This window comes from Typha angustifolia, chromosome 11, assembly GCF_048772165.1.
Source record: "Typha angustifolia cultivar Huaian chromosome 11, ASM4877216v1, whole genome shotgun sequence".
In the NCBI taxonomy this organism is placed as follows: Eukaryota; Viridiplantae; Streptophyta; class Magnoliopsida; order Poales; family Typhaceae; genus Typha; species Typha angustifolia.
Window position 1 is genome coordinate 14,689,938 of NC_133249.1, and position 21,142 is coordinate 14,711,079.

Below are 21,142 nucleotides of genomic sequence, written 5' to 3' on the forward strand. Positions count from 1 at the left end.
TGAAAAGGGATGTGATATGATTAGTTATTACCTAGATCCATATGAAAATTATTCACGAAACTTCAATAAAACAAAAATCTCATGAGACTAGCAGAATTAGCGAGTACAAATAAATTTCTTTGAAAGAACAACAAACATTGGCTTACAAGATTAATTCAGCTCCTGAGCCATGCTGAGAACACAGCTCCAGGACTAACCTGCACCCGAGCCTACCTAATCTAAAGCTAATACGACTTTTTATACAAACTATTGTACAATCAGCACAGAGGTGTTGAACAAGAAGTACAACAAACAGACAACCATACAGGATGTTTCTTCATCTCTCAACATGAAGCTGTGCAAATCTTATTTTCCAGACGACCACTGAGATAAAGCATCTTGGTTGCCCATCAAAAGCACCATCATATTATACAGACGATAGTCTGCCTCGCATTGTTGCCTTTCTTGCGATGATCCAAGTGAGCAGGCTGAAAGACTCCTCTCTCAGAAGTATGCAGACCTGGAACAGAACACATGTATTTGCTTGGATTTTGACCTTACTGGTGGCCGTGCCTTGCTCCCTCTTCTCTGTGGGTGCGGAATAAAACGAGGATCAGAGCAGGATAACAGTTAGCAGCACTGAGTATCAATCTGTTTTAATGTTAGATTTACTTCGCCAGTTCTTTCTTTTCAAGATGATATCTTTTGTGGTGCAATGGGACAAGATGAAAGATGACTATTCTGGTAACCGATCCCAAATTAAGAACAGTTGAACAAATTTCATGCATCCGAAGCTCCACCAGTTTAATCATCATATGAGAAAGACACAGCAGCAGCAGCAGCAGCCTCCTGAGTTTAAGAACTATTCTGCAAGCAGACAGCCATACAGAGTATCACAACTGCATTCCAAGCAAACCTACATTCAGAGAAGCAGGAGTTAGTAAATGCCAAAAATCTAATTAGTTATACGAGAATTAGATATAATAATAGGCACCCACCCACTGATTCCTGTCCATATTAAAACGTTGCCAGTCTAGCAAATCTGTGACTCGGCACTTGGAGAACAGAAAGGACAAGCAAGTTGATAAACTAAAAAGAATTTGTCTAATAATAAAAGATAACATCTCTGGTACTGCGATCAGTAATCTTCAAAGATCAGCGGATGTTTGAAATGCCTGTTTAGGACAATCTCAGCAATCCATGCATCATTTATTCATGTATCTTTAAAGCCGCCAAAAAGAAACAAAGACGTATTAACAAGGGGCTTCTCAGGAAGAAGCTTTTCTGTTTTCGACGGAGGTTTCACTTCCTGCACTTCATCTGAAGTAGGAAAAGCAAGAGAGAGAGAAAGAGGGCCAGTCATATCACTTCCATCATTCAATGGTGGCTTATCTCGTTCACTTTTCTCACCAATATTTGGAGTAAACAAGGGCAAGATACCCTTTTTTGGCGATTTCTTGTTATCCCCCAAAGCTAATTCAAGATCTGGAGAATCATTAGGAGACTCTTCATCTGAAGAAATAAGATCTATGAATATTTCTGGAACTTTGTTCCTTGCTGGACCTAAATCTTGTGAGAAGTACCTTCCAGAACTTGTTGAGCTATCAACCATTGTTTCATCATTGATGCTACCATCCACAAAACAAGATGATAAGGGGTGTATCTTCGATGATGTTCTGCCATCAAAAATCTCTTCTCGTGGACTAAAATAAGTATCTCCTCCATTTTCAAACTTCATCTTCTTGTGTTCTTCTCTGTTGTAAACAGAAGTGCAATCAGTTATCCCTTTCCACTGTACATTTTCACCATTGCTTTTTGATGTACCACCAGATAAATGTGAGGGCGATTCCATGGAGCTTGAGTGTACACGTTTTCTGCTAGGCCTCAATTCTCTAGTCCTATGGGTTGTATCCATTAGATTTTCTGGCCATTCATTCAAAACAACCTCATTCTTCACAATGCTCTCTTTCCACTTGGCTTTCTCCTCCATTATGCTTTGGTTTCCTGCATCTACACCAATTAAAGGGAGAATGAGTAAACAAAACTCGACGATTGACATGATATTAATAGTCTCTAATCAATAGAAAAAAAGAAGTGAAAAACCTACCACCTTGTACATGATTTAAGGAAGCCAGGTACATAGGAATAACTCTATCTTTACCACCCATATGTACATCATCATGAGGTGCATTCTGAATATTATCTTCATCTGAGTTACGAGTGATATTATTCTGCAAAGAGACAGTTGTTTGTTAACCAAGGATGTCAATTTACACAAGCAACAACAAAAAGAACATCAAACAAGCTATCTAAATCACATTGAGAGTTCAAGGACTATGTCAACAGGAATTTTGCCAAACCTTTGGAGCTTTCCCTCAAATATTCACATCCTTCCTAAGTTCTAACCAACATTGTGAACTTGAGGTGCCAAATACGGTCGAATAATAAGAGGTGTTCATCAGCTGATAATTCAATATGGTGAGTGTGTATGTATGATAGATTGTAGAAAGGTTTACAGTACGTGCATGTCTGACCACATAACTCAATGATAGTGCAGCTTGATAAAGAAGCCAGTAGGTCGCTGAACCCATAAGCAGAAGAATCATGAGCAGTTGCTAGGACATAACAAAAGATAGTGGGACAAAGGACAAAGCATAAAGTCATAATTATGTGAATCAGATCCATTGCCCATGTAATTGAGAGAAAAGGTTTACACATAAAGATACAAGGGAGAATAGGCCCGATTGGCGAATGCTTTGTTAAACATAATAAGTTTGCAAGAAAGTATAAACAATGTTACAAAAAGTGTTTGGCAGATACATTGTAGCCAATAGGGTTGCTTCCATGTAGGTGTCTTTAGCCTAAAGAATCTCCAAATATATTAAATTTTACATAAAGCATCATATACTATAAGTTTCACAAGTAACAAAGCATACAACCAAAGAAGAAAATAAGTAAATGATAGTAACATGAAGTATAGTTCTAGAAGACTTAAGGAAACAATTAGTTACATATAACAGCATAACCACCAACCTACAAGTCTTTACTTTAAAAATCTTATGGACACCCATACAGTATAATCATGTTTCCTGACACTAATGAGAAACGATAAATCTGTAGAACATAGTAATGGAAACATACGAAAGTCATACGATTAGAGCCAGCAGAAAATAAAATAAAGTTTACCAGGCAAGCCATATCACTCTTTATTTCTGAAGGCAACTGTTTGGTGTCAAGTCGATGCTTTGACAGACAAGTAAGAAAATTAGGAAGATGACTGGTATTGTTCAATGAGCCACAAATAGGAAATAAAGATGGAATCTGATCTTCTGGAAGCTTATCATCAGCAGCAGCTGGATGCAAGGTTTCCTCAGAATGAGAAGTCTCTTCTTTCTCAAGGGCAGTCAACTTATGCGTCTTTTCCTTTGACAACTTGTCACACTTTGATACAATGTTCTCATCAACAGCATGCTCAAGCAAGGATTTTGGAGTAGGAAACTTCTTATCACAGATCCTATCCCCAACTTCTGGATATGGCTTGTCTAGAAAATCTGATTGTGTAGTAGGCTTAAGAACCTTTCCTTTTGGCAACACTTCACATCCTGATATTTCTTTGTCCAAGCTTTCACAATAATTCAAGTCTTGGGAGGAAGAAATGCCAGAAAAGGTAACAGAGGAAGGTAAACCTGGAATAGTGAGCTCCTTATTCAGATTGGTCTCACATGGCTTCTCCTGCAAATCAGGAATGTCTTTTAAACTGTTTTTCCTCCTACCCCTGAATACACCCCAGAGAAAATATAACTTGTTCCATCCTGAAATAGGTGCAAAACACAAGAAAACTTCTGATTAGAAGCTGGAATCAGAAATGATGCTTTGCCCAGACTCTCTTGGTTCTTAAGGAACCAACTATGCAAGGATATAGAAATGTTTCTACAAATGCACCGACATAAAGAAATATTCCTTACTTTGGGAATTCTCTGGCAACAACTTTGAAGGAAATACAAGAAGTTCGACTGTATCAATGTTTCCTATAAGGGCCAAATCATTCTTAAGCATGTTTTCCAAAAGTTTGTTGTAGTTCTTCTCGTAACTACAAAAGCACAATGAAGTTTGTCATGACATTAGTTTAAAAATAGAAGAGAGAAAAAGGATATTCTGAGAAAAGAACCTCTCAATATCTTTGGCAAAGAAAAAAAGAGCGATATTATCCTCTTTTGGAGCATTTTCCTGAAATTGTGGAGGCCATGAACTTCGACGAGATACTTCCTCAAGTTGGACTTTGGAAGAAAACTTGATCACTGCTTCAAGAACTTTTGGTGACACACAAGATGACAAGTGAGCTTGAACACCATCACAAAGCTCAGGCGGTCTCCCTGCTCTCAGCACCTCGAAACCACCTCTGGGAGGAAAAAAAATACAATAATAGAATATGAGGCATGCTATAAATGGAAGATTGCTTGAAATATCTAATCGATGAACCTAAAAAGTACAAACTGTAATTCAAAAGGACCATATCATACTGCCAAATGTATTCAAGCTGTGGAATTATTGAAGCTCTTAAATGATCTGCAAGTAAAGAGGCTTGATTGGACAAGATTGGCATCTTCAGTTTTGACTCATCTGAGATGTTGTAGAGAGCATCTACATCAGGTTCTCTTGAAACACATATAGCTTCATCTTGCTGTCTATTTTTCTGCTTAACTTGCTTGAGAGCTAAAGATTTACTATGATCAGCATAAGAATTCCTCAAATCTTGCCCATCAACTATCACATCCAGTGAGGGTGAATTCCTCCCACCACTTGAAGAATTTGATAAATGATCCTTAGACGTTACTTCACAATTCTGATCGAGACTTGATGTTGAGACCTCCTCAGATTGATCTGGAGATCTAATACCTGCTTTTCGAGCTCTCGAACTTATCACGTCTGCTGCATCTTTCCACTTATTGCTTTTGCTACCCCCCTCCTTCAGATTCCGCTCAGCAAAAGGTTTAAGTGCAGACATGCGAAGTTTGTCAACAGCACAGAATTGCGTAGCATGACCTGCTTCATTACACTTCTGGCAGCGTAATATGCGGCTGCTACCTGAAGCTGCTTGCCTTGAGCCAATCAAACGAGGAGGATCCTTGACTTTAATATCCTGATGTGAAGATTCTGAAGTCTGATGAGTTTTTTGCAAGAATGAATCATGATTGCTGCAAGATCTATCAGCAGAGCCAGATGTTGTACAGGCTTTCTCCTTAGAGGCAAGCTGACCAGATTTTTGATATGTAGGTTTGCATAACCCATTCGATAATGTACTTTCAGAAGCTTTAAATAAGTATGGTTTCTTCAATTCATTGCGTCCTGATAAAGACACAAAATATTAAGAGCTTATTTTTCAATTCAACAGTTACGTATATACATATACATAATGGGCATACCAGCACTTAAGCATCCCTAGTAAAAGAGAATTTACCTACCTGGAGTATTTCCATTATTTGATCCTTGACTGATTCCAAGATTACTTAAATCAGGTGTATTATTTACTTTTGCATCCTTCTGATCAACCTCAACATCTGCCTTTGGAGAAAGAATGCTGTTACCAACCCTTGGTGAAAGACTGATGGAAGGACGATCCAATAAAGAAGTCCCCTTCTTATTTAACAGACTTCTTTCTTTTACCTGCTTTAAGCATCTTGGTTCCTCACCCAGTGATGGATTGACCAACTTTGTTTTATTCACAGACTCACCATAGGAGCAAGAGTTCACACTTCTAAATGATGCAGATTTGGTGATTGTTTTTTCCTGTCCCTCTTTTCTTATAATAGTGGTAGACGTTGACTCTTTCACATGTTTCTGCTTTTGGGGAACATCATCAATTAACTGCTTGACCTTTGGTACCTTTGAGTTATTAAAGGAAATTGATTTTGATAGTGCTCCTGTGCCAAATCAAATTAATAAACATTAATTTTTCTTTGATTCCAAAGATAGTCTACATGACTCGTTTGTAAGTTTTTACGAATCAAGGGAAAATGAAGGCATAGAAATTACCTCGGAGTTGCGGTACTTGAGTTTTGGATGGATTAGAAGCTGAAGAAGTTTGAGGTCGGGCAAAGGTCTGAAGGCTATTTGCTGACTGGCCTCCAAGTAGTGCACTGGCTTGCTTTAATTTTCCCGCATCCGAGTTATTTAATGACTTCAATCTTCCCACATCCAAATTACTTGATGAACTTTCATGTGACAGAATAATCCTTTTCCTAGGACTAGCTACCTCTGTTGATCTAGCACTTGGTTCATAAAACTTTTGACTACTCTTTGAAGTAGCCTCTTGGTTCTCCTCGTTCATCTTAGTGGAAATGTGAGTACTTTGAAGTAGATTGGTAGTGTTTTTTGCAGTATTCAAACCATTTGAGTTGATTGTACTTGCACTTTTCTCACTTTTTCCACTTGATGTTGGTGCTTCTGAGGCTCCAATTCCAGCTTGAGAGTGGTCCGGTTTGTGTTTCTCAGATTCCTCCTTAAGTTGACATTCTTCACATAACCAGTCACCTTCCGGAACTTCATCCAACCTTATACGCATACAGTAGCTGAACAAAAGTAGTCAATAACACATGATACACCATAAAATCATGTTCAAAAGACAACTAGTAATGAGCAAATAATATTTCAAGAAACAGCTTACGTGTGCTCTGCACCATCACTACATCTACTACAAATAGCAAGTAACTCTTCCTGACCTGCGTCTCCACAAATGTCGCACACCTTCACCTGTCAGACAGAGACATAAAAGTAAGCCCAAATCACAGATTTGGCAAAAGGGTAGTCAGAGATGCTTATTTCCAACTAAGAACATCGACTTACATCATCTTCAATTTCTCCAGAATTTCCAGCCTCAGAAACTGCCTGTTGTTGAATATCAGACACCTGCATACTAGAAGCCTCCACCAAGGAGTTGGATATATCACTTTGCTGCTTTGTGAAGTCCCAATCCCTAACCTCATCAGAAAGGACTTTACTATCCCCTATTTCAGCACCAAAATATGCATGAGCACTCCTAAAAGAAGCTAAAGGTTCATTCATAACACATGCTTCACTGACTTCACACTTGAGAGAAGCACCTGAATTTTGCCCACCACCAATAGTAGATGCAGACTTTCCTGCCGCTGGAATTTCCTCATTTTGCATGGAGCTTTCAGGAACATCTGCTCGAAGTTCAGAACTTGCAGTTCTAGCCAAGCCATTAGGATCTGCCTGGTGGAAAGAATACTCACTTTGAGAATTAGAGCTTGGAAAACATGCCTTTGGGGAAGGATTACTTTTTGATGGAGGCAAATCAGCAAGTTCAGACTTGTGGGAGGAGCTAGCATCTGGGAAGCTAGCACCCAGACTCTTCTGTTGAAGAGATTCTTCGTTGCATGAAGTTGGTCTTGCCAAGCCAACCTGGGTCTGCTCTATCTCTTGTTTATGATAGTCAACAGCACCTTCTTTAGGAACTACTTTTTCAGCCTTATTGGCAAATAAACTATCTGTTGATGCAATTCTTTTTGCTGTATCTTTCTTATCCATGTCTGAACCATCTTCGTTGACAGCAGCATCTTTGACTTCGGAAGAACCAGAAATTTTATCCCTGCGCTGTTCTAGGCTATCCTCCTCGTCGACTAAGTTTGACAGTGTGTTTTGGGGCACATTAGATGGTTTGCAGCTCTTTGATGGAAAGGGACTATGAGTAGTATTTTTCTGTTCAGCGAGAAGCTCATCATTTTCATCTGCTTCCTCAGAAGAAATTCTTGGGGCTTTATCACCATGTTGATCTGGCTCACATGGAAATGAACCTTGCAATGTTGTTATAGTTTCATTATTCTCGAGACATGCATCATGCCCTGAAGTAGAAGTTGATATATTACTTGCTTCAGAAGATGCATAATGACTGTCATCACATGCTTTCCTCTTACAGACAGGTTCATTTGCACCAACAGAGGAGCAATTATCCTCTTCTTTTCTGCCAGAAGTGCTAGCAGTAGGACCACTCTCCAATTTTGATTCCATTACAGAGAAATCTTGGTTAAAATGGAAACACGAAGAGCAAGGAGCAGAACAGACGTTGCACGTCCCAGTTTCAGGCTTTTTGAGAAGATTCTGATTTACAGGTCCACTTCTTTCTCCAACTGGAAAAACACCCTAGCAAAAATGAGTGCACAAAATCAAAATGTAAAATGTGCAAGATGCCATATAGTAAAACTGTCATATTCAAAAGCTCCAGATATCCAGCATACACATGTAGGCAACTGCAGTAGTTAATTACTTTTGGAAGAAAACAAACTCAAAAATGGCTCCTAAAAAGGTAAAAATCATAAATAGAACCACAAAGAAAAATATATCTAGCACCTGATAGCACATTTGACCCGGAAATAAAAACAATAAGTTTGTGAAGCATAAGTGTATCAAAGTAAGGAGCAACCTCTAAAATGCACAGAGATGAGAACATCGAAGTACTAGGAATAAAATTTCCCGAAACCAGTAACAAGATAATGAAAATGTTTCCACAGCTGATCTTCGAATTCCTGCTCTCACATCAGAAAGTAATTTAAACATTCTAAACATAAAAGAGAAATAAATAAAAAAATTGTAGTGCAAAGTGTGGAGGAAGCCATAAAAATTTGGTACATATTAATAGTTATTTTTTCTTCAAGTTAGTTACTGATCATAAGTGCCATTCGGAACTGTGGCAACACAATTTTCTCTTAGGAGCATGTTAGTTATTTGGCAAGGAATAATGATGAAAGGATCGTTCAATACTAATCTTCAGATAGCTGTTAGATAAGAAAATTTGACTTGGACTTTTTGGATGCGACAATAGTACAATACTGAAGAATGGAAAATCAACCGAAAGTCATAAAAAAACCTATCACCAAAAAAATTAACCCCAATGTAGTTGGACTGTGTTATGACATCAACCCAGTTTAACTGGCATTGACAAAGAGGGTGTCAATTTAGAGCAATGATATGACTTGCCTCCTTGCACCATGTGTTCACAGGTAAAACCGCCTGAGATAGCCCAATAACGGGATTGGGTTGCATACATCTCTAATACCCTTCCCAAACCCCGCATTGGTGGGGAATGTCACTTTTTAAGATAAATAAAAAGCACATCCTCCATGATTCTCGCAGAAGATCTAGGGTAAAGGATTTTAAATAAACGGTAAAGTAGTGTGCCAAATTTCTAATCCAAAACAACCATAAAGCTCAAATTGACAGCATCAAAAAGACAACACGCAAACAAAAAACCTCAAACATATTGCTACTGTTAAAAACATCCAAAAGTGTCATTTGACACAATTAAGATGTTCAAGCATCTAAAACAATATAATTCAACTTATGCTGTATTGGGTTATCGTAAACTAAAGATTGCACCATCTCAGTTGAATCAGCAACTCTTTAATAAGAGTAACCTCAGGAATTCTATAAAATTTCCTTTTGCTGATCTTTGTACTTTTCACCTAAAAAAAATCTCAGAGATATTCCAAGTCTTAGATACAATAAAAAGCTAGAATAAAGGAATATACTTGCGCACCAATTGAAGATAACGCAACTGAATCCAGACAGAATAAATGACTTATGCATAGTCAGTCAAGAAATTTGAAGGAGAAAGAGCATATGAAACAAAGAGAAACAACATAAAACATGTAGTTTCAAGATATCACACCATGTGTTCTACTATTCCAGAATTCTCTCTTACCAAATTCATCGTCTGAGGCTCATCCTCGCACTCATCAACAGGTCCCTGGATTCGATAAATCCCTTGCAGTACTGGGGTGATCTAGAAAGCAGGTTAAAACCCATATCAGCTGTGATTATATCACAGAAAACAAACTATAAAAACGCAAATTTGTGCAAAACACACTTCTTCGAAGGTTACTTTAAGTTCTGTTTTACAACAAAAACTAATCATCTATATCTATCTGTCAACACAGAAACAAAATAGATCAACAAAGAACGAAGAATCCCTAAAAAAATCCACAATTCCAGTGAATTAACCCCGAGAAGCCGCAAAAAAATCAATCTTTATCAATAAAAACACCTAAATAAACCCTAATTTGCAATACTAATTGATCGTATCAAACAACGATTTAAAGATAGAAGCGATTAACCAAATGAAAACGATGAAACTTCCATCCAAAGGCCAACTTGGGCAACGAAAACAACTAAGTGTCCAAATTAATATCGTTTGGACCATCGACTGAAGAAAGGAACCCTAATCGGAAGAAGAAAGGTGGTCGCTTTACATGCCTTCGGTTCCAAGATCCTCTCCGTGGCACCGTACAGCTCCTCGAGGGTTCTTTCTCGGCGAACCCTCATCTCCCTCCACGCGGGGCGACGCCGCGGCCGATTGGATTATCTTCCTCTAGGGTTCCGGCCTCCGATTGCCGCGCCAATTAGGGTTTTCGAGCTCCTCTTCTCCGAGATTGGGATGAGAAGGGTCAGCCAAAAAGAGTTTCAAAAAGGGAGCCAGAATATCGTGCGCCGGCGGGAGGGGCGTGGTGCGCGTAGGATAAGCGCAGCGGAGGATTTGGAAGGGATCTGATGAGAATAGATGGTTAGTTTTGGGGGATTCGATTGCAATCCATGGGAGAGAGAGGGAGAGAGAGAGAGAGAGGAAGAGAGAGGAAGAGAGGAGGGGAGGTGCAAAGGGGGAGTGCCTCATGTATTAAAAAAACCGCATATGCACGTGCGATGCACGTGATTGACATAGTATGAATATGATTCTTTTGGTATTTTATGGTAGATGTGCACTAATGCATCAAGATTTATTATACGAGACTATGAATACTGATATTTTTCACAAACACTCTACAAATATTTTTTATTATCTTATTTATAAAATATTTATTAAGATATTTGTCTGCGTAATATTACTCCTTCTTAAAATGTGATTCGCTCCGTGTGAATTGCAAATAAAAGAGTATTTATTCATATAATATATATTACCGATAATGTTTATAAGAAAAAGATAATGAATTAGAGGACACTAATGTTGTCTATTGTTAAATTATTCATGATATACATCAACGATCATAATCTTCATATGCGTTACATTCTTACATTTAATAATTAATGAAATGACATAAATGTTATGCATACTTTAGACCTTAGGACTATTCAGAACTTATTTCAATTTATTCAGCTAAAATGAATTTGATAGTGATTTTTTTCCAACTATCTGGTGAGTTTAATAATCCTCAACTTCTTGATGCATGTTTAATATCCTAACTTTAGCAAATTTTGATTTTGATAGTTTAGGTTGATCTGGGAAAATACAAACATATTGGCTCTCTAAAAACCTAGGTATCTTAGTAAGTTTTATATTAACCATTAAATATTAATAATTATTTCCAATTCAAGTACCATAAAATGGTGTCCAAAAAACTATGGCCTATATATGGTTTATAATAGTTGATGGATTCATTTAAGGTATCATATTGGGCCTAGTGTGGATAATCCAAACCTATTTTAGCCAGCCCATATAGATAATTTCTGAATTTGCTCATACCCACTTAATGAGAAAATAATTAATCCACACTTCAAACAAATTCCTGAAAAGAATATATGGAAATTTGAATCGTATCTTTGTAATTTAATCTTACCCTATTAATAAATATATTAGCTAAAACTATTAGTGAAATTATTAGGTCTTTATTAGTTATATAAACGATAGATAATAAGATGTGCAATCCAACAAGTTTGCTGGTGATATATGAATTCAATGATGATTGTAAAAATAACTAATTAACTTAAAAAACTTACGTCGCTAAGTAACGTACTAACAATATATATTATCACGGATTTGAATAATAAACACATCAAAAAATCAATCCAAAAGTTATTCCATAGTACAAAAGTAGTAACAACTTAGTGGAGGAATAGAATTCCCTTTATCTATCTATCTGTAAAGAATATGGATCAATGTTGTATATAACTTTATTACTAATCACTGTGGAAGATTCTCACTTGTGAATTATCTAACAGAATTAAACAAATATTGCTCACTTCCAAAGCGATAGGAAAACTAAGGAATTAAGTTAATGAGAAATATAAAGAGATGATTAATATTCTACTTCCAAACATTTCTGGCAACATCTATGAACGTATCAATCAAAAATATAAGCATCTTTGATTCCATATAGTGCACATCAATGGCAACCCCTAGAAGAGCCCAGACGAATACTCCACCTCTCTATAAGAACATCAACCTCGTTTTCAGGTTAACAAGTAACAAGCACTCACCTCTCCAAAAAATAAAAGAAGAAGAAGAAAGCTTTCTTTGTACGTACATGTCGATCACTAGCTTCTTCAGTCGCAGGTCCGGCGGCAAGCCGACGTCCCGCATCGCCGACGGGACGATCAACATCGACGTTCTTGATCCTCTGGAAACGTTTGCACTGGCTGGTTTGCTGCCGAAATCTGGGCCGTGTACCGGTGCGAGCATGGACTGGAAGGAGACCCCCGACGCGCACGTGTTCTTCGCCGACCTCCCGGGGGTGAAGAAGAACGAGGTGAAGATAGAGGTGGAGGAAGAGAAGATCCTCAAGATAAGCGGGAAAAGAGTCAAAGAGGAAGAGGATAAGGGTGACAAGTGGCACTGCGTCGAGCGGATCGCCACCCAGTTCCTTAGAACCGTGAGGCTGCCGGCGAACGCGAACGTCGACGGTGCAAAAGCCGCCATGGAGGATGGAGTTCTCACAGTGGTTGTGCCAAAGGAGGAGCAAGACAAGAACGCTATTGCAAGGTTTATTCCTCTAACATGATCAAAACGTACCTATATATATGTTATATTATTAGTATATATAATGTCAGCAATAGTAGTAGATCTAGTAGACAAGAAGATCTCGAATGGATTTACTGAATATATAAATGTAGAGACTCCGCTGTTATATTTATAAACATGAACATGCTGCGTTGAAAAAACTAACTTCAAAAAACTGCACCGTTGACTATTTGCCCGAAAGTCAATTTAAAGATAATTTTTATTCACTCTTCTTTATACATCTGAATAGCTTTTAAAGTAGCTTTTTCTTACTCAAATTTGAGTTCAAAGTTTAAACAAAAATCATTTCAAATTTATGGGGGAAAATTCATTTATTAATCTAGACCAGAGCACAATATAATTAGGAAAGAGACCTAAGTCGATAGATAATTAATACACGACTTCAACAAGAAGTAGCTTAATCTCCATCTCAAAACGAATTATATATAAACATTAAGCTCTCTCGCCTCATGCTTTCAGGCGTATTAGCATATATAAGAGTAAATAATAATAAAATAATTAACCAATTCTACTGCTTGCTAGGCCTCACAAGTCACAAGTCACAAGTCACAGGTCATGATTATTTTATTTTTAATAAATAATATAATAAATAACTAAGGAGAGGAGTATTTTTGAATGTTTTAAGATAATTAAAACGGTCGACATCGACGTGAAAATAGATAATAATTCATTGATCGAGGTGTAATTATTCCTCATTAAGACTCCGATGGGTCCAAGGATGACGTGGCATCAGATGATTGGGTTGGGGTTGGGAAAGGCGGGAAGGTAAAAGACAAAGCGACGTTTTCGCGTCAGGACCGAGTCGTTCTCTTTTGTCTTTACGTTATTGTGGAGCTTTCTTTCACTTTAGATCCCCGAGAAGTTTCGAATTACGATGTGGTCCTCGAAAGTCGACGTTTTGTCGACGGGCTTTCTTGCAGTTTAAGACCCCCCAAGAAGTTCGAAATTGCGATGAAGTCCTCGACAGCTAGGCATTATTGGCAAGGAGATCGGCTCGTAACTTCCCTTTCATTAGGGTTTTTTTTTTCAATGAGAAATGGGTACTTTTTAATAAGAAATGGGTACTTTTTTGTGTGTCAATATTATATATATATATATATTAAAAATGAGGTTGCGTTTTCTTTTAACTTTTTGTTTATAAATTTGAAATAAGAGAACGATTGATGTGACTCGGGTCTAATTGTCACCTTATTGGGAGAAATTAGGTTTGTCGGGTCGAACTAAGTTATCATTGATATTTTTATTTCAGTAGTAGCAATCTCGTGCTATAACGTTCGAACAGTCATAATCTAACAATCGAACGTCTGAAGCTGAGGTCGTTATATTAAGATTAATTTGAATTATTTTAAATTTTGAGTAGCTTCTAAAAGTGTGAAAAGGTAGCCATTTTGAAAAACTATAGAAGAATATTATTACCTTTTTTTCTATCTTCTTCATCATCTAGTATCCTTCCATTCCTCCTCACTCGTTCTCTTTATTTATTGATTTCAATCAAGGCCGCCATCCTCCCTCTCTCCTCGTCTGCTCACCTCTCTAGACCTATCGAGTCAACCCTTTCTCTCTCATCCTTTTCTCAATTTTCAAATCATCCATAAATAAGTCATCACCACATCACTACCATCCAACCGCCCTCTAATCCATCCTAGTCAACGATATAACAAAGATGTATTAGTTTGTACAGTTTAGAATTAATAAAGACTAAATTTTACATTCCGGACAAACATAACTTAGTTTTTGACTAAACTGTACGCTATTTAGGAGAGAGACTTTCTAATATAATATTTTATTTATGAAAATAATTTTGTAGTATATTAATATAATCGATAAATCTCATTAACTATTTTATTATCTCATCAATAGTGTCACACTTTCATAAATAATTTTTTCTCGTAGTAAGTAAACTAGTAATTAGTTAAAACTATTTTGTCCCCCAAAAAATCCACTTGCTATAATGTATAATTGTATGAACCTATTACCTCATAAAAGACTATTTTAACAAAATAAAAAAGAATAATTAAACCTAGACCCTTTTTTTTTAACACTATGGACCCCCTCCCTATGGAAAATCTCACAAAATAATCATCAAATTGAGTTATTTATTTATTTTTCATTAGAAAATATCACATGATTATCACATGTAAATATGTTTTCGTCTACTAGATAATTAAAAGGTCAACGCCAACGTGTTATTAAAAAAATTAAATAAGGAGATTTGCGTAAACATGGACCATCATGTAAATATATATATATTTTTTAAATTAAGTAATAATAGAATAATAAATTTATTTATTTAATCATTTAAAAGATATAATTAAATAATAATAATAATAATAATAATAATACGAAGTCACTTAGGTACACTAAACTGTTTCTAGTTTGGACATCAGGTCTTCGAGCAGTTGGATTATTGCTCCAAATTAAACGTGGAATAATTATTAGCATTCCCTGTTAGATTAGACTAAATGACGTCATTACCCACGTAGACAAGTGGGCCCCGCACGTGGCCTCGCTGTTATCGCCATGACTCAGCACACGAGTCCACTCCTCCCCATGTCGACTCCAGCCGGCTCCTCCGGCTCGGCTCGGCTCGGCTCATTAGGGGAGAAATAACTAGGAAGGATAGTATAGTTTTGGCGAACTAATAAAAATACTATTAAATCATCTATCTTTTCGTTCTTGGTTCATTTTTTTTTTTAATTTTATTACCTAACTTCTTTTGTCTTTGTTGCTAACTTGCAACTTTAGAAAAGTTTTAGACAATATTGCAAATTATTGGTGGACTGTTGTTCAAGCCATCTCCTTTTTTTCTTTCTCTTTTTCTTGCACTATACTTTCTCTTCTCTTCCACTTGGAAACAAATATAATATTGCAAGAAAGAATGAGGGATTGCTTGATCAACTTGCTTTGAGTCTGCCATTTGAATGCACTAATTTTCCTAGCTTGATGGTTGATATATGTTGAGATGGATGGCCCATGCAAGAAGAAAAGAGACCTAATTTGTTGAATTATAAGGAGAAGGTTGGACCTCTTCAACTCTGGCAAAGATAAAACTATGGAGAAAGAGAAGGGTGGGTAGGGCTTTGGGTCAAACAAGCATTAAAAGCAGCCCTTGAGAAAATAAGATAGAGCATGGAAGAATTCTCTTTTGGTGCCATTGTTTTAGCACCACTTCAACCATAGTTAATAATGGTCCATATATGTGAAATTTTGACCTAGTTTTTTTTTTTTTTTTTTTTGGGGTGCTAAAACCTAATGGATTATGATCTTATATGTGCTGTAATTATTTTAAAAATACTGACTATAAAAATATACAAACGTAGGTTTTATATTCTAGTGCTTCAATCTTTCATCGTTAGTGTTCCATTTTGACGGGTGCTAGTACGCAGTAGTTAGCATGACGATGTTTCCTTAGGACTAAATAAGGGTAATTAAATTCAAATAGAGAATCTCCTCTTAAGTGTAGGAGCTGCTTTACAATGAAAATTTTATGTGGATATTGTGTACATATTGTTTGAATCTATGGTGAGCTATTTATTGTAAGGGTCACATTCAATTCACAAATAACTAACCATTATAAATGGTCAAGCGTATTCATTATTTATTAAAAAATAATAACTAGATTTATACCTCCTACACTTATTATTATTTTAAAATAACATCTAATTTTTTTGTGATATATAGACCCGTTAAATTATTAAAAATATCTCATTCACTGAGACATCGTAGAAGAAAAAAATAAAAATACTAAAACACATTTCTATTTATAATTACAGTAAAATTTCTCTTTTATCTAAAAAAAATATATAGTTAAATATAATTATTCATGTGACTTACACATGATAATTTATGGATAAAAATTAATAATTTTTTTATAAAATAGATATTTGAGATATTTCAAATAGCTCAGTAGGAGTTCCGAGGAGTTATATGAAAAAAAAAGCGATAGTTTATATGGCTGTAATTATGTAAAAACAATTAAACATTATCATGAATAAATATATATATACACTAAAAGATTGACCTAATTAATTGCTACTATTGATTGTCGACTCTATCAATCAGAACTATTTGAGAAAATTGCTGACAGGGGATGCTTCCACACCCACGCAAACCAATTAGCCAAGCCAAGCCAAGCATTAACCCATAATCCCCATCTCTAAACCCCCAACTCCTAATTTAATATATCATTAATTTGTCCCCGTCAAACTAATCACTATCACAGCTACGATCCAATTTCTCTCTCTCTCTCTCTCTCTCTCCGTATGTACCTTCCTCTCTACATCATTTTATCAATTCCATTCTTCTACAATCTCCTCTCTCTCTCTCTCTAAGTCACATAAAACTCCTTAAGGACCTTAACCACTCCTTCTATGCCCTCTACTCTCCCTTTCCTTTGATCCTTTCTCCTCTAATCCTTCCTCCTCTCCTCCGATCTCTCCAACCTCCTCTTCCTTCTTCCCGTTCTTGCAAAAAGAAATCCCTATCGAGATATTAATTATTACCATTAAGTACTGTTAATCACCTTTTATTAGTAATATTATCATTAGTAGTAGTAGTAGTAGTAGTAGTAGTAGAAGTAGTAGTAGTATAATGGCAGGATTGGATCTGGGCGCCACCACCCACTACTTGCACCACCACCACCACCACCAACCCAACCCCTCCTCCCCAAGCTACGACGACCAGCCCACGTCCTCTGCCGGAGATGGGGGCGCCGCCTCCGGGGAGGTGGCGGCACAGAGGCCTCGCGGCCGGCCACCGGGGTCGAAGAACAAGCCGAAGCCGCCGGTGATCATAACCCGGGAGGGACCTAACGCCCTCCGGACCCACATCCTCGAGTTCGCCGCCGGCTGCGACGTCTTCGACTCCCTCGCTGCCTACGCCCACCGTCGCCAGCGCGGCGTCTGCGTCCTCTCCGCCGCGGGTGCCGTCGCCGACGTCACGCTGCGCCAACCCACCTCGTCCTCCCCTGCGGTTGCCTCCCTGCGGGGTCGGTTCGAGATCCTGTCGCTGTCCGGGTCGTTCCTCCCACCGCCCGCCCCGCCGGGGGCCACCAGCCTCGCCGCGTTCCTCGCTGGCGGGCAGGGTCAGGTCGTCGGGGGGAGCGTCGTGGGCTCGCTCATGGCGGCGGGGCCGGTGGTGGTCATCGCCGCCTCATTCGCCAACGTGGCGTACGAGCGGCTGCCACTCAACGAAGAAGACGAGGAGACGCCGCCGCCGCCTCCTCCTCCTCCTCAACTGCCAGTCTGCGACAGTAACCCATTCGGCGACACGTCATCACCGGTGTTTCCCTTCTTCAATTCGCCGTTCGGAGGCATGCAGTTGCCGATCAACGGCGACACCCCATGGCCCAGGATCGCCGGCGCCGGCCGGCCGCCGTATTTGTAATCATAGAATGGTAGGTGGAATTCTCTCTTTATATATTGTCATGAGTGCAATTCGAATTATTCTTTTTTTCACATTTATTTAAGATGAATCAATTCAGATCTTCTAATCTATGAAGCATTTAGTTTTGAATGCTAGCTAATATATATTGCAACTTATTATATATTATTTCTCTCTCTTTATTTCATATGATCCAATAATTGGGTTTCAGATTTTTGATATGTATATATGTTCAACATGTGAATCTAGGACTTTCTGGTAGTAGTAAGATAAGAACATACGGAAGGGCAACTGGGCGAGCTATGTACTTTGTTTTGGAGATGAGTGGGTACTGGGAGAGAATAGTACAGAAAGCATTATTAATTGAAGACAAGGGAAGTGGGCGTAGGAAGTGACTTCACGTGTGCATGTCTTATGTTGGACAGACACCTTAGCTTTTTGCTAGTAAATTGCTCTCTTTTTTATCCCTTATCTGCATCTTCATCTTGCCTTGGAATGTAAACGCTGAGTTACAGAAGAAAGGGATTCAGTAAAATCAGGTGGAGTTTTAATTTTGCTCTGAGCTCCATATACTATATTTCTTTGTTTTCAATTAATGCACATTTGTTTGGCTCTTTGGGTGTGTTTAGTTGATAAAAAGTTGGAGTAAATAAAAGGATGAAACTAAAGAAAGTAGAAGTATTAAAAGTGAAAATGAGTATTATGACAATTAATAACATCCTGGACAATGTTACTCTCTCTTTTTAAAAGAGTGAGTTGAGCATTAATAAGCCGGGCGTGCTTGGTTGGATGAACGAGGTGACTCTCTTTTTTCTAAAAAGAAAAATAAAAAAGAGAGAGTAAAACTATTTTTGATAGGAAAGAAAGTTACTTTTTTAATTTATTTTTTACAATCAAATATTAGAAGTAGATAAATTTATGAAAGTGATTATTTTCTTTCCTATATTTTAACAACCAAACACTGCTATATTTTAAGGAAGTGGAAAAACTCACTTTCCATTCTGCTTTCTTTATCTAAATATTAGAATATGGCATCTGATTGCCGGTTAAAATGATAACTAGTTTAGGTATTTTTATTTTTTAGTGTTAAAATTGTATCTCGAATTTGATTTAGAAAAATATGACGGTTGATTGTGTACTAGAATAATACTAAGAAGTGAGATAAGGATGAGAATGAATTTACACTATGTGCACTAATAAGTGAGATGAGATGAGTTTACACTGGATTCATTGGTCTGATGACCACAAATAATTAATATATATAACATCGTCAAAAATATATGATTGATATTATTGCGAAATGTATATCCCTTCTCATTGTGTGATGTTCTAGGAGAACATGATATATTATTTTGTGGGATCGCTTTAGGTAAAGCTCCATAAGAACATATAATGTGATGCACGATTTACTTTCTATTATTTAAATAAATAATAATTTTTATTATATTTATGAGCTTATTGTATTATTTGAACATGATATATATTGTTGCTTTATGTATTACACCACTTTTAAATTATAGAGATGTATACTTGTAGAGTTTTATACTGACCATATTTTGATGGAATATTATTTTTCAGATTGGAAATGAAATTGAGGTCATGGAGGAGCAATAGGTTTAGATTTTAGTTTAGGTTTTTTTATTATATGTGACTGGATAAGTTATGTTGCCTATATGTAAGTGTCTTTTATTTGTTGGTTATGTTATGAACATGTAGTTTAGAAGGCTTGTTGTGGCCTGCAGTATTCTTGTATTTTTCTTACTTAAATTATTTTAGTAAATCTGGTTCATTATCTTAGATATCGGATGAAAATATTGATCAACAAATCTAGTAATAATCATATATGTTCCATCTATGAGTAAAACATGTATTTACCGGTGAATACTTTAATCCGACTTGAATGTGCTATTGTTAGGAGCAAGATTTGTAGTAAGGCATAAATATGCTGACGTTTAGGGTTCTTATATAACTCTAATGTTTCTCAATAGAAAATCGTGATCTTATATAACTCTAATGTTTCTCAATAGAAAATCGTGATTGATCGATCCTAATGTGTCAATGTGTCTTATCTTGATATACATAACAACAAATTACTTGAGTTAGCTAATATTTTTTGTTCCTTTAGTTTTAGGGTATATTACAACAAAATATTATACCCAATATTATACCACCACCACCACCACCACCTCCTCCTCTTCCTCTTCCTCTTATCTCTCTCTTTCTAATTTTTTTTCCTCCAAAATTTTCTAAACTATATATATAAACAAAGATAAATTAAATCAATCCAAAAGAAAATTTTAGGTAGGATCTTTTAATTTTCAGTTTTCAATTCCTATGTTTATAATTTTTTATTATTGCATGTATGGCCTTAAAACATCATGGCTTTGTGTGGGTACATTTCAAGTTACTTATTTTCTGACACTTAGTTGTTAAAATCTTAGTCATTTTAGCAAACCAAAGTCATTGATATACTTAACCAAAAGAAATGAACACAAACAAAAATAGTGACATTTTTATAGTTAAATTAATAAACATTTAAGGACTAGTTAGTTTTTGAGAAGTATTCATGCAAAATACATGCAAATAGTAGCTTTTGAATGGTGTATGCATAAATACAAAATAAAAAAGCCACTAAATAACAATAATACATGCAATAAAATTTAACTTAGGTGCTACTGCAAAAGAAATAAAAGAAGTTAACGTGGTACGCACATTTTACTATAATAAAATGCACATAATTTATACATACAGTATATATTAAAGTTTATTATTATCAAATTAAAAATAAAATACTCAGGAGCATGACATTCTCTGCACATTTTGGCTATAAAATGTTATTATTTTCTCTATGAATTAATATACTCTGATAGCAAATGGATTCTATGGTCTTCTAAGATACAATGTATTAAAGTTCAAAATGACTCCAAAAATTTGATTGACATTATATATGTGAATTATACAACACATTATTTATAA

The 21,142-nt window shown here is 36.6% G+C and overlaps 3 protein-coding genes across 12 annotated transcripts; 2 read left to right on the plus strand and 1 right to left on the minus strand.

Moving 5' to 3' along the window:
• Nucleotides 1–96: 96 nt before the first annotated feature.
• Nucleotides 97–10,638, minus strand: LOC140769683 (uncharacterized). Of its 9 annotated transcripts, none has more exons than XM_073110499.1 (14): nucleotides 10,249–10,638; nucleotides 9,698–9,778; nucleotides 7,080–8,139; nucleotides 6,823–6,983; nucleotides 6,644–6,729; nucleotides 6,013–6,548; nucleotides 5,442–5,900; nucleotides 4,500–5,325; nucleotides 4,148–4,378; nucleotides 3,945–4,069; nucleotides 3,166–3,791; nucleotides 2,087–2,210; nucleotides 978–1,989; nucleotides 97–895 (listed from the first exon to the last, which is right to left on the minus strand). In XM_073110499.1, the coding sequence occupies exons 1-13, from the start codon at nucleotides 10,315–10,317 to the stop codon at nucleotides 1,193–1,195; spliced, it is 5,181 nt and encodes a 1,726-aa protein (XP_072966600.1). In that variant the 5' UTR covers nucleotides 10,318–10,638; the 3' UTR covers nucleotides 97–895; nucleotides 978–1,192. The 9 variants fall into 9 exon arrangements, with proteins under 9 accessions (XP_072966600.1, XP_072966596.1, XP_072966604.1 ...); XM_073110495.1 differs by having other exon boundaries at nucleotides 97–567; nucleotides 652–895; nucleotides 6,823–8,139; XM_073110503.1 differs by having other exon boundaries at nucleotides 6,823–8,126; nucleotides 9,698–9,768.
• A 1,518-nt stretch (nucleotides 10,639–12,156) lies between these two features.
• On the plus strand, nucleotides 12,157–12,918 carry LOC140769686 (18.1 kDa class I heat shock protein-like). Its single transcript, XM_073110506.1, has one exon. It carries the CDS (start codon nucleotides 12,291–12,293, stop codon nucleotides 12,762–12,764), a length of 474 nt encoding a protein of 157 aa, XP_072966607.1. The 5' UTR covers nucleotides 12,157–12,290; the 3' UTR covers nucleotides 12,765–12,918.
• Nucleotides 12,919–17,095: 4,177 nt separating this feature from the next.
• Nucleotides 17,096–19,960, plus strand: LOC140769685 (AT-hook motif nuclear-localized protein 23-like). 2 transcript variants are annotated; one of them, XM_073110504.1, is made up of 2 exons: nucleotides 17,096–18,179; nucleotides 19,745–19,960. In XM_073110504.1, exon 1 carries the CDS (start codon nucleotides 17,375–17,377, stop codon nucleotides 18,167–18,169), a length of 795 nt encoding a protein of 264 aa, XP_072966605.1. In that variant the 5' UTR covers nucleotides 17,096–17,374; the 3' UTR covers nucleotides 18,170–18,179; nucleotides 19,745–19,960. The 2 variants fall into 2 exon arrangements, with proteins under 2 accessions (XP_072966605.1, XP_072966606.1); XM_073110505.1 differs by lacking the exon at nucleotides 19,745–19,960 and adding an exon at nucleotides 18,416–19,125.
• The last annotated feature ends 1,182 nt before the right edge of the window (nucleotides 19,961–21,142 follow it).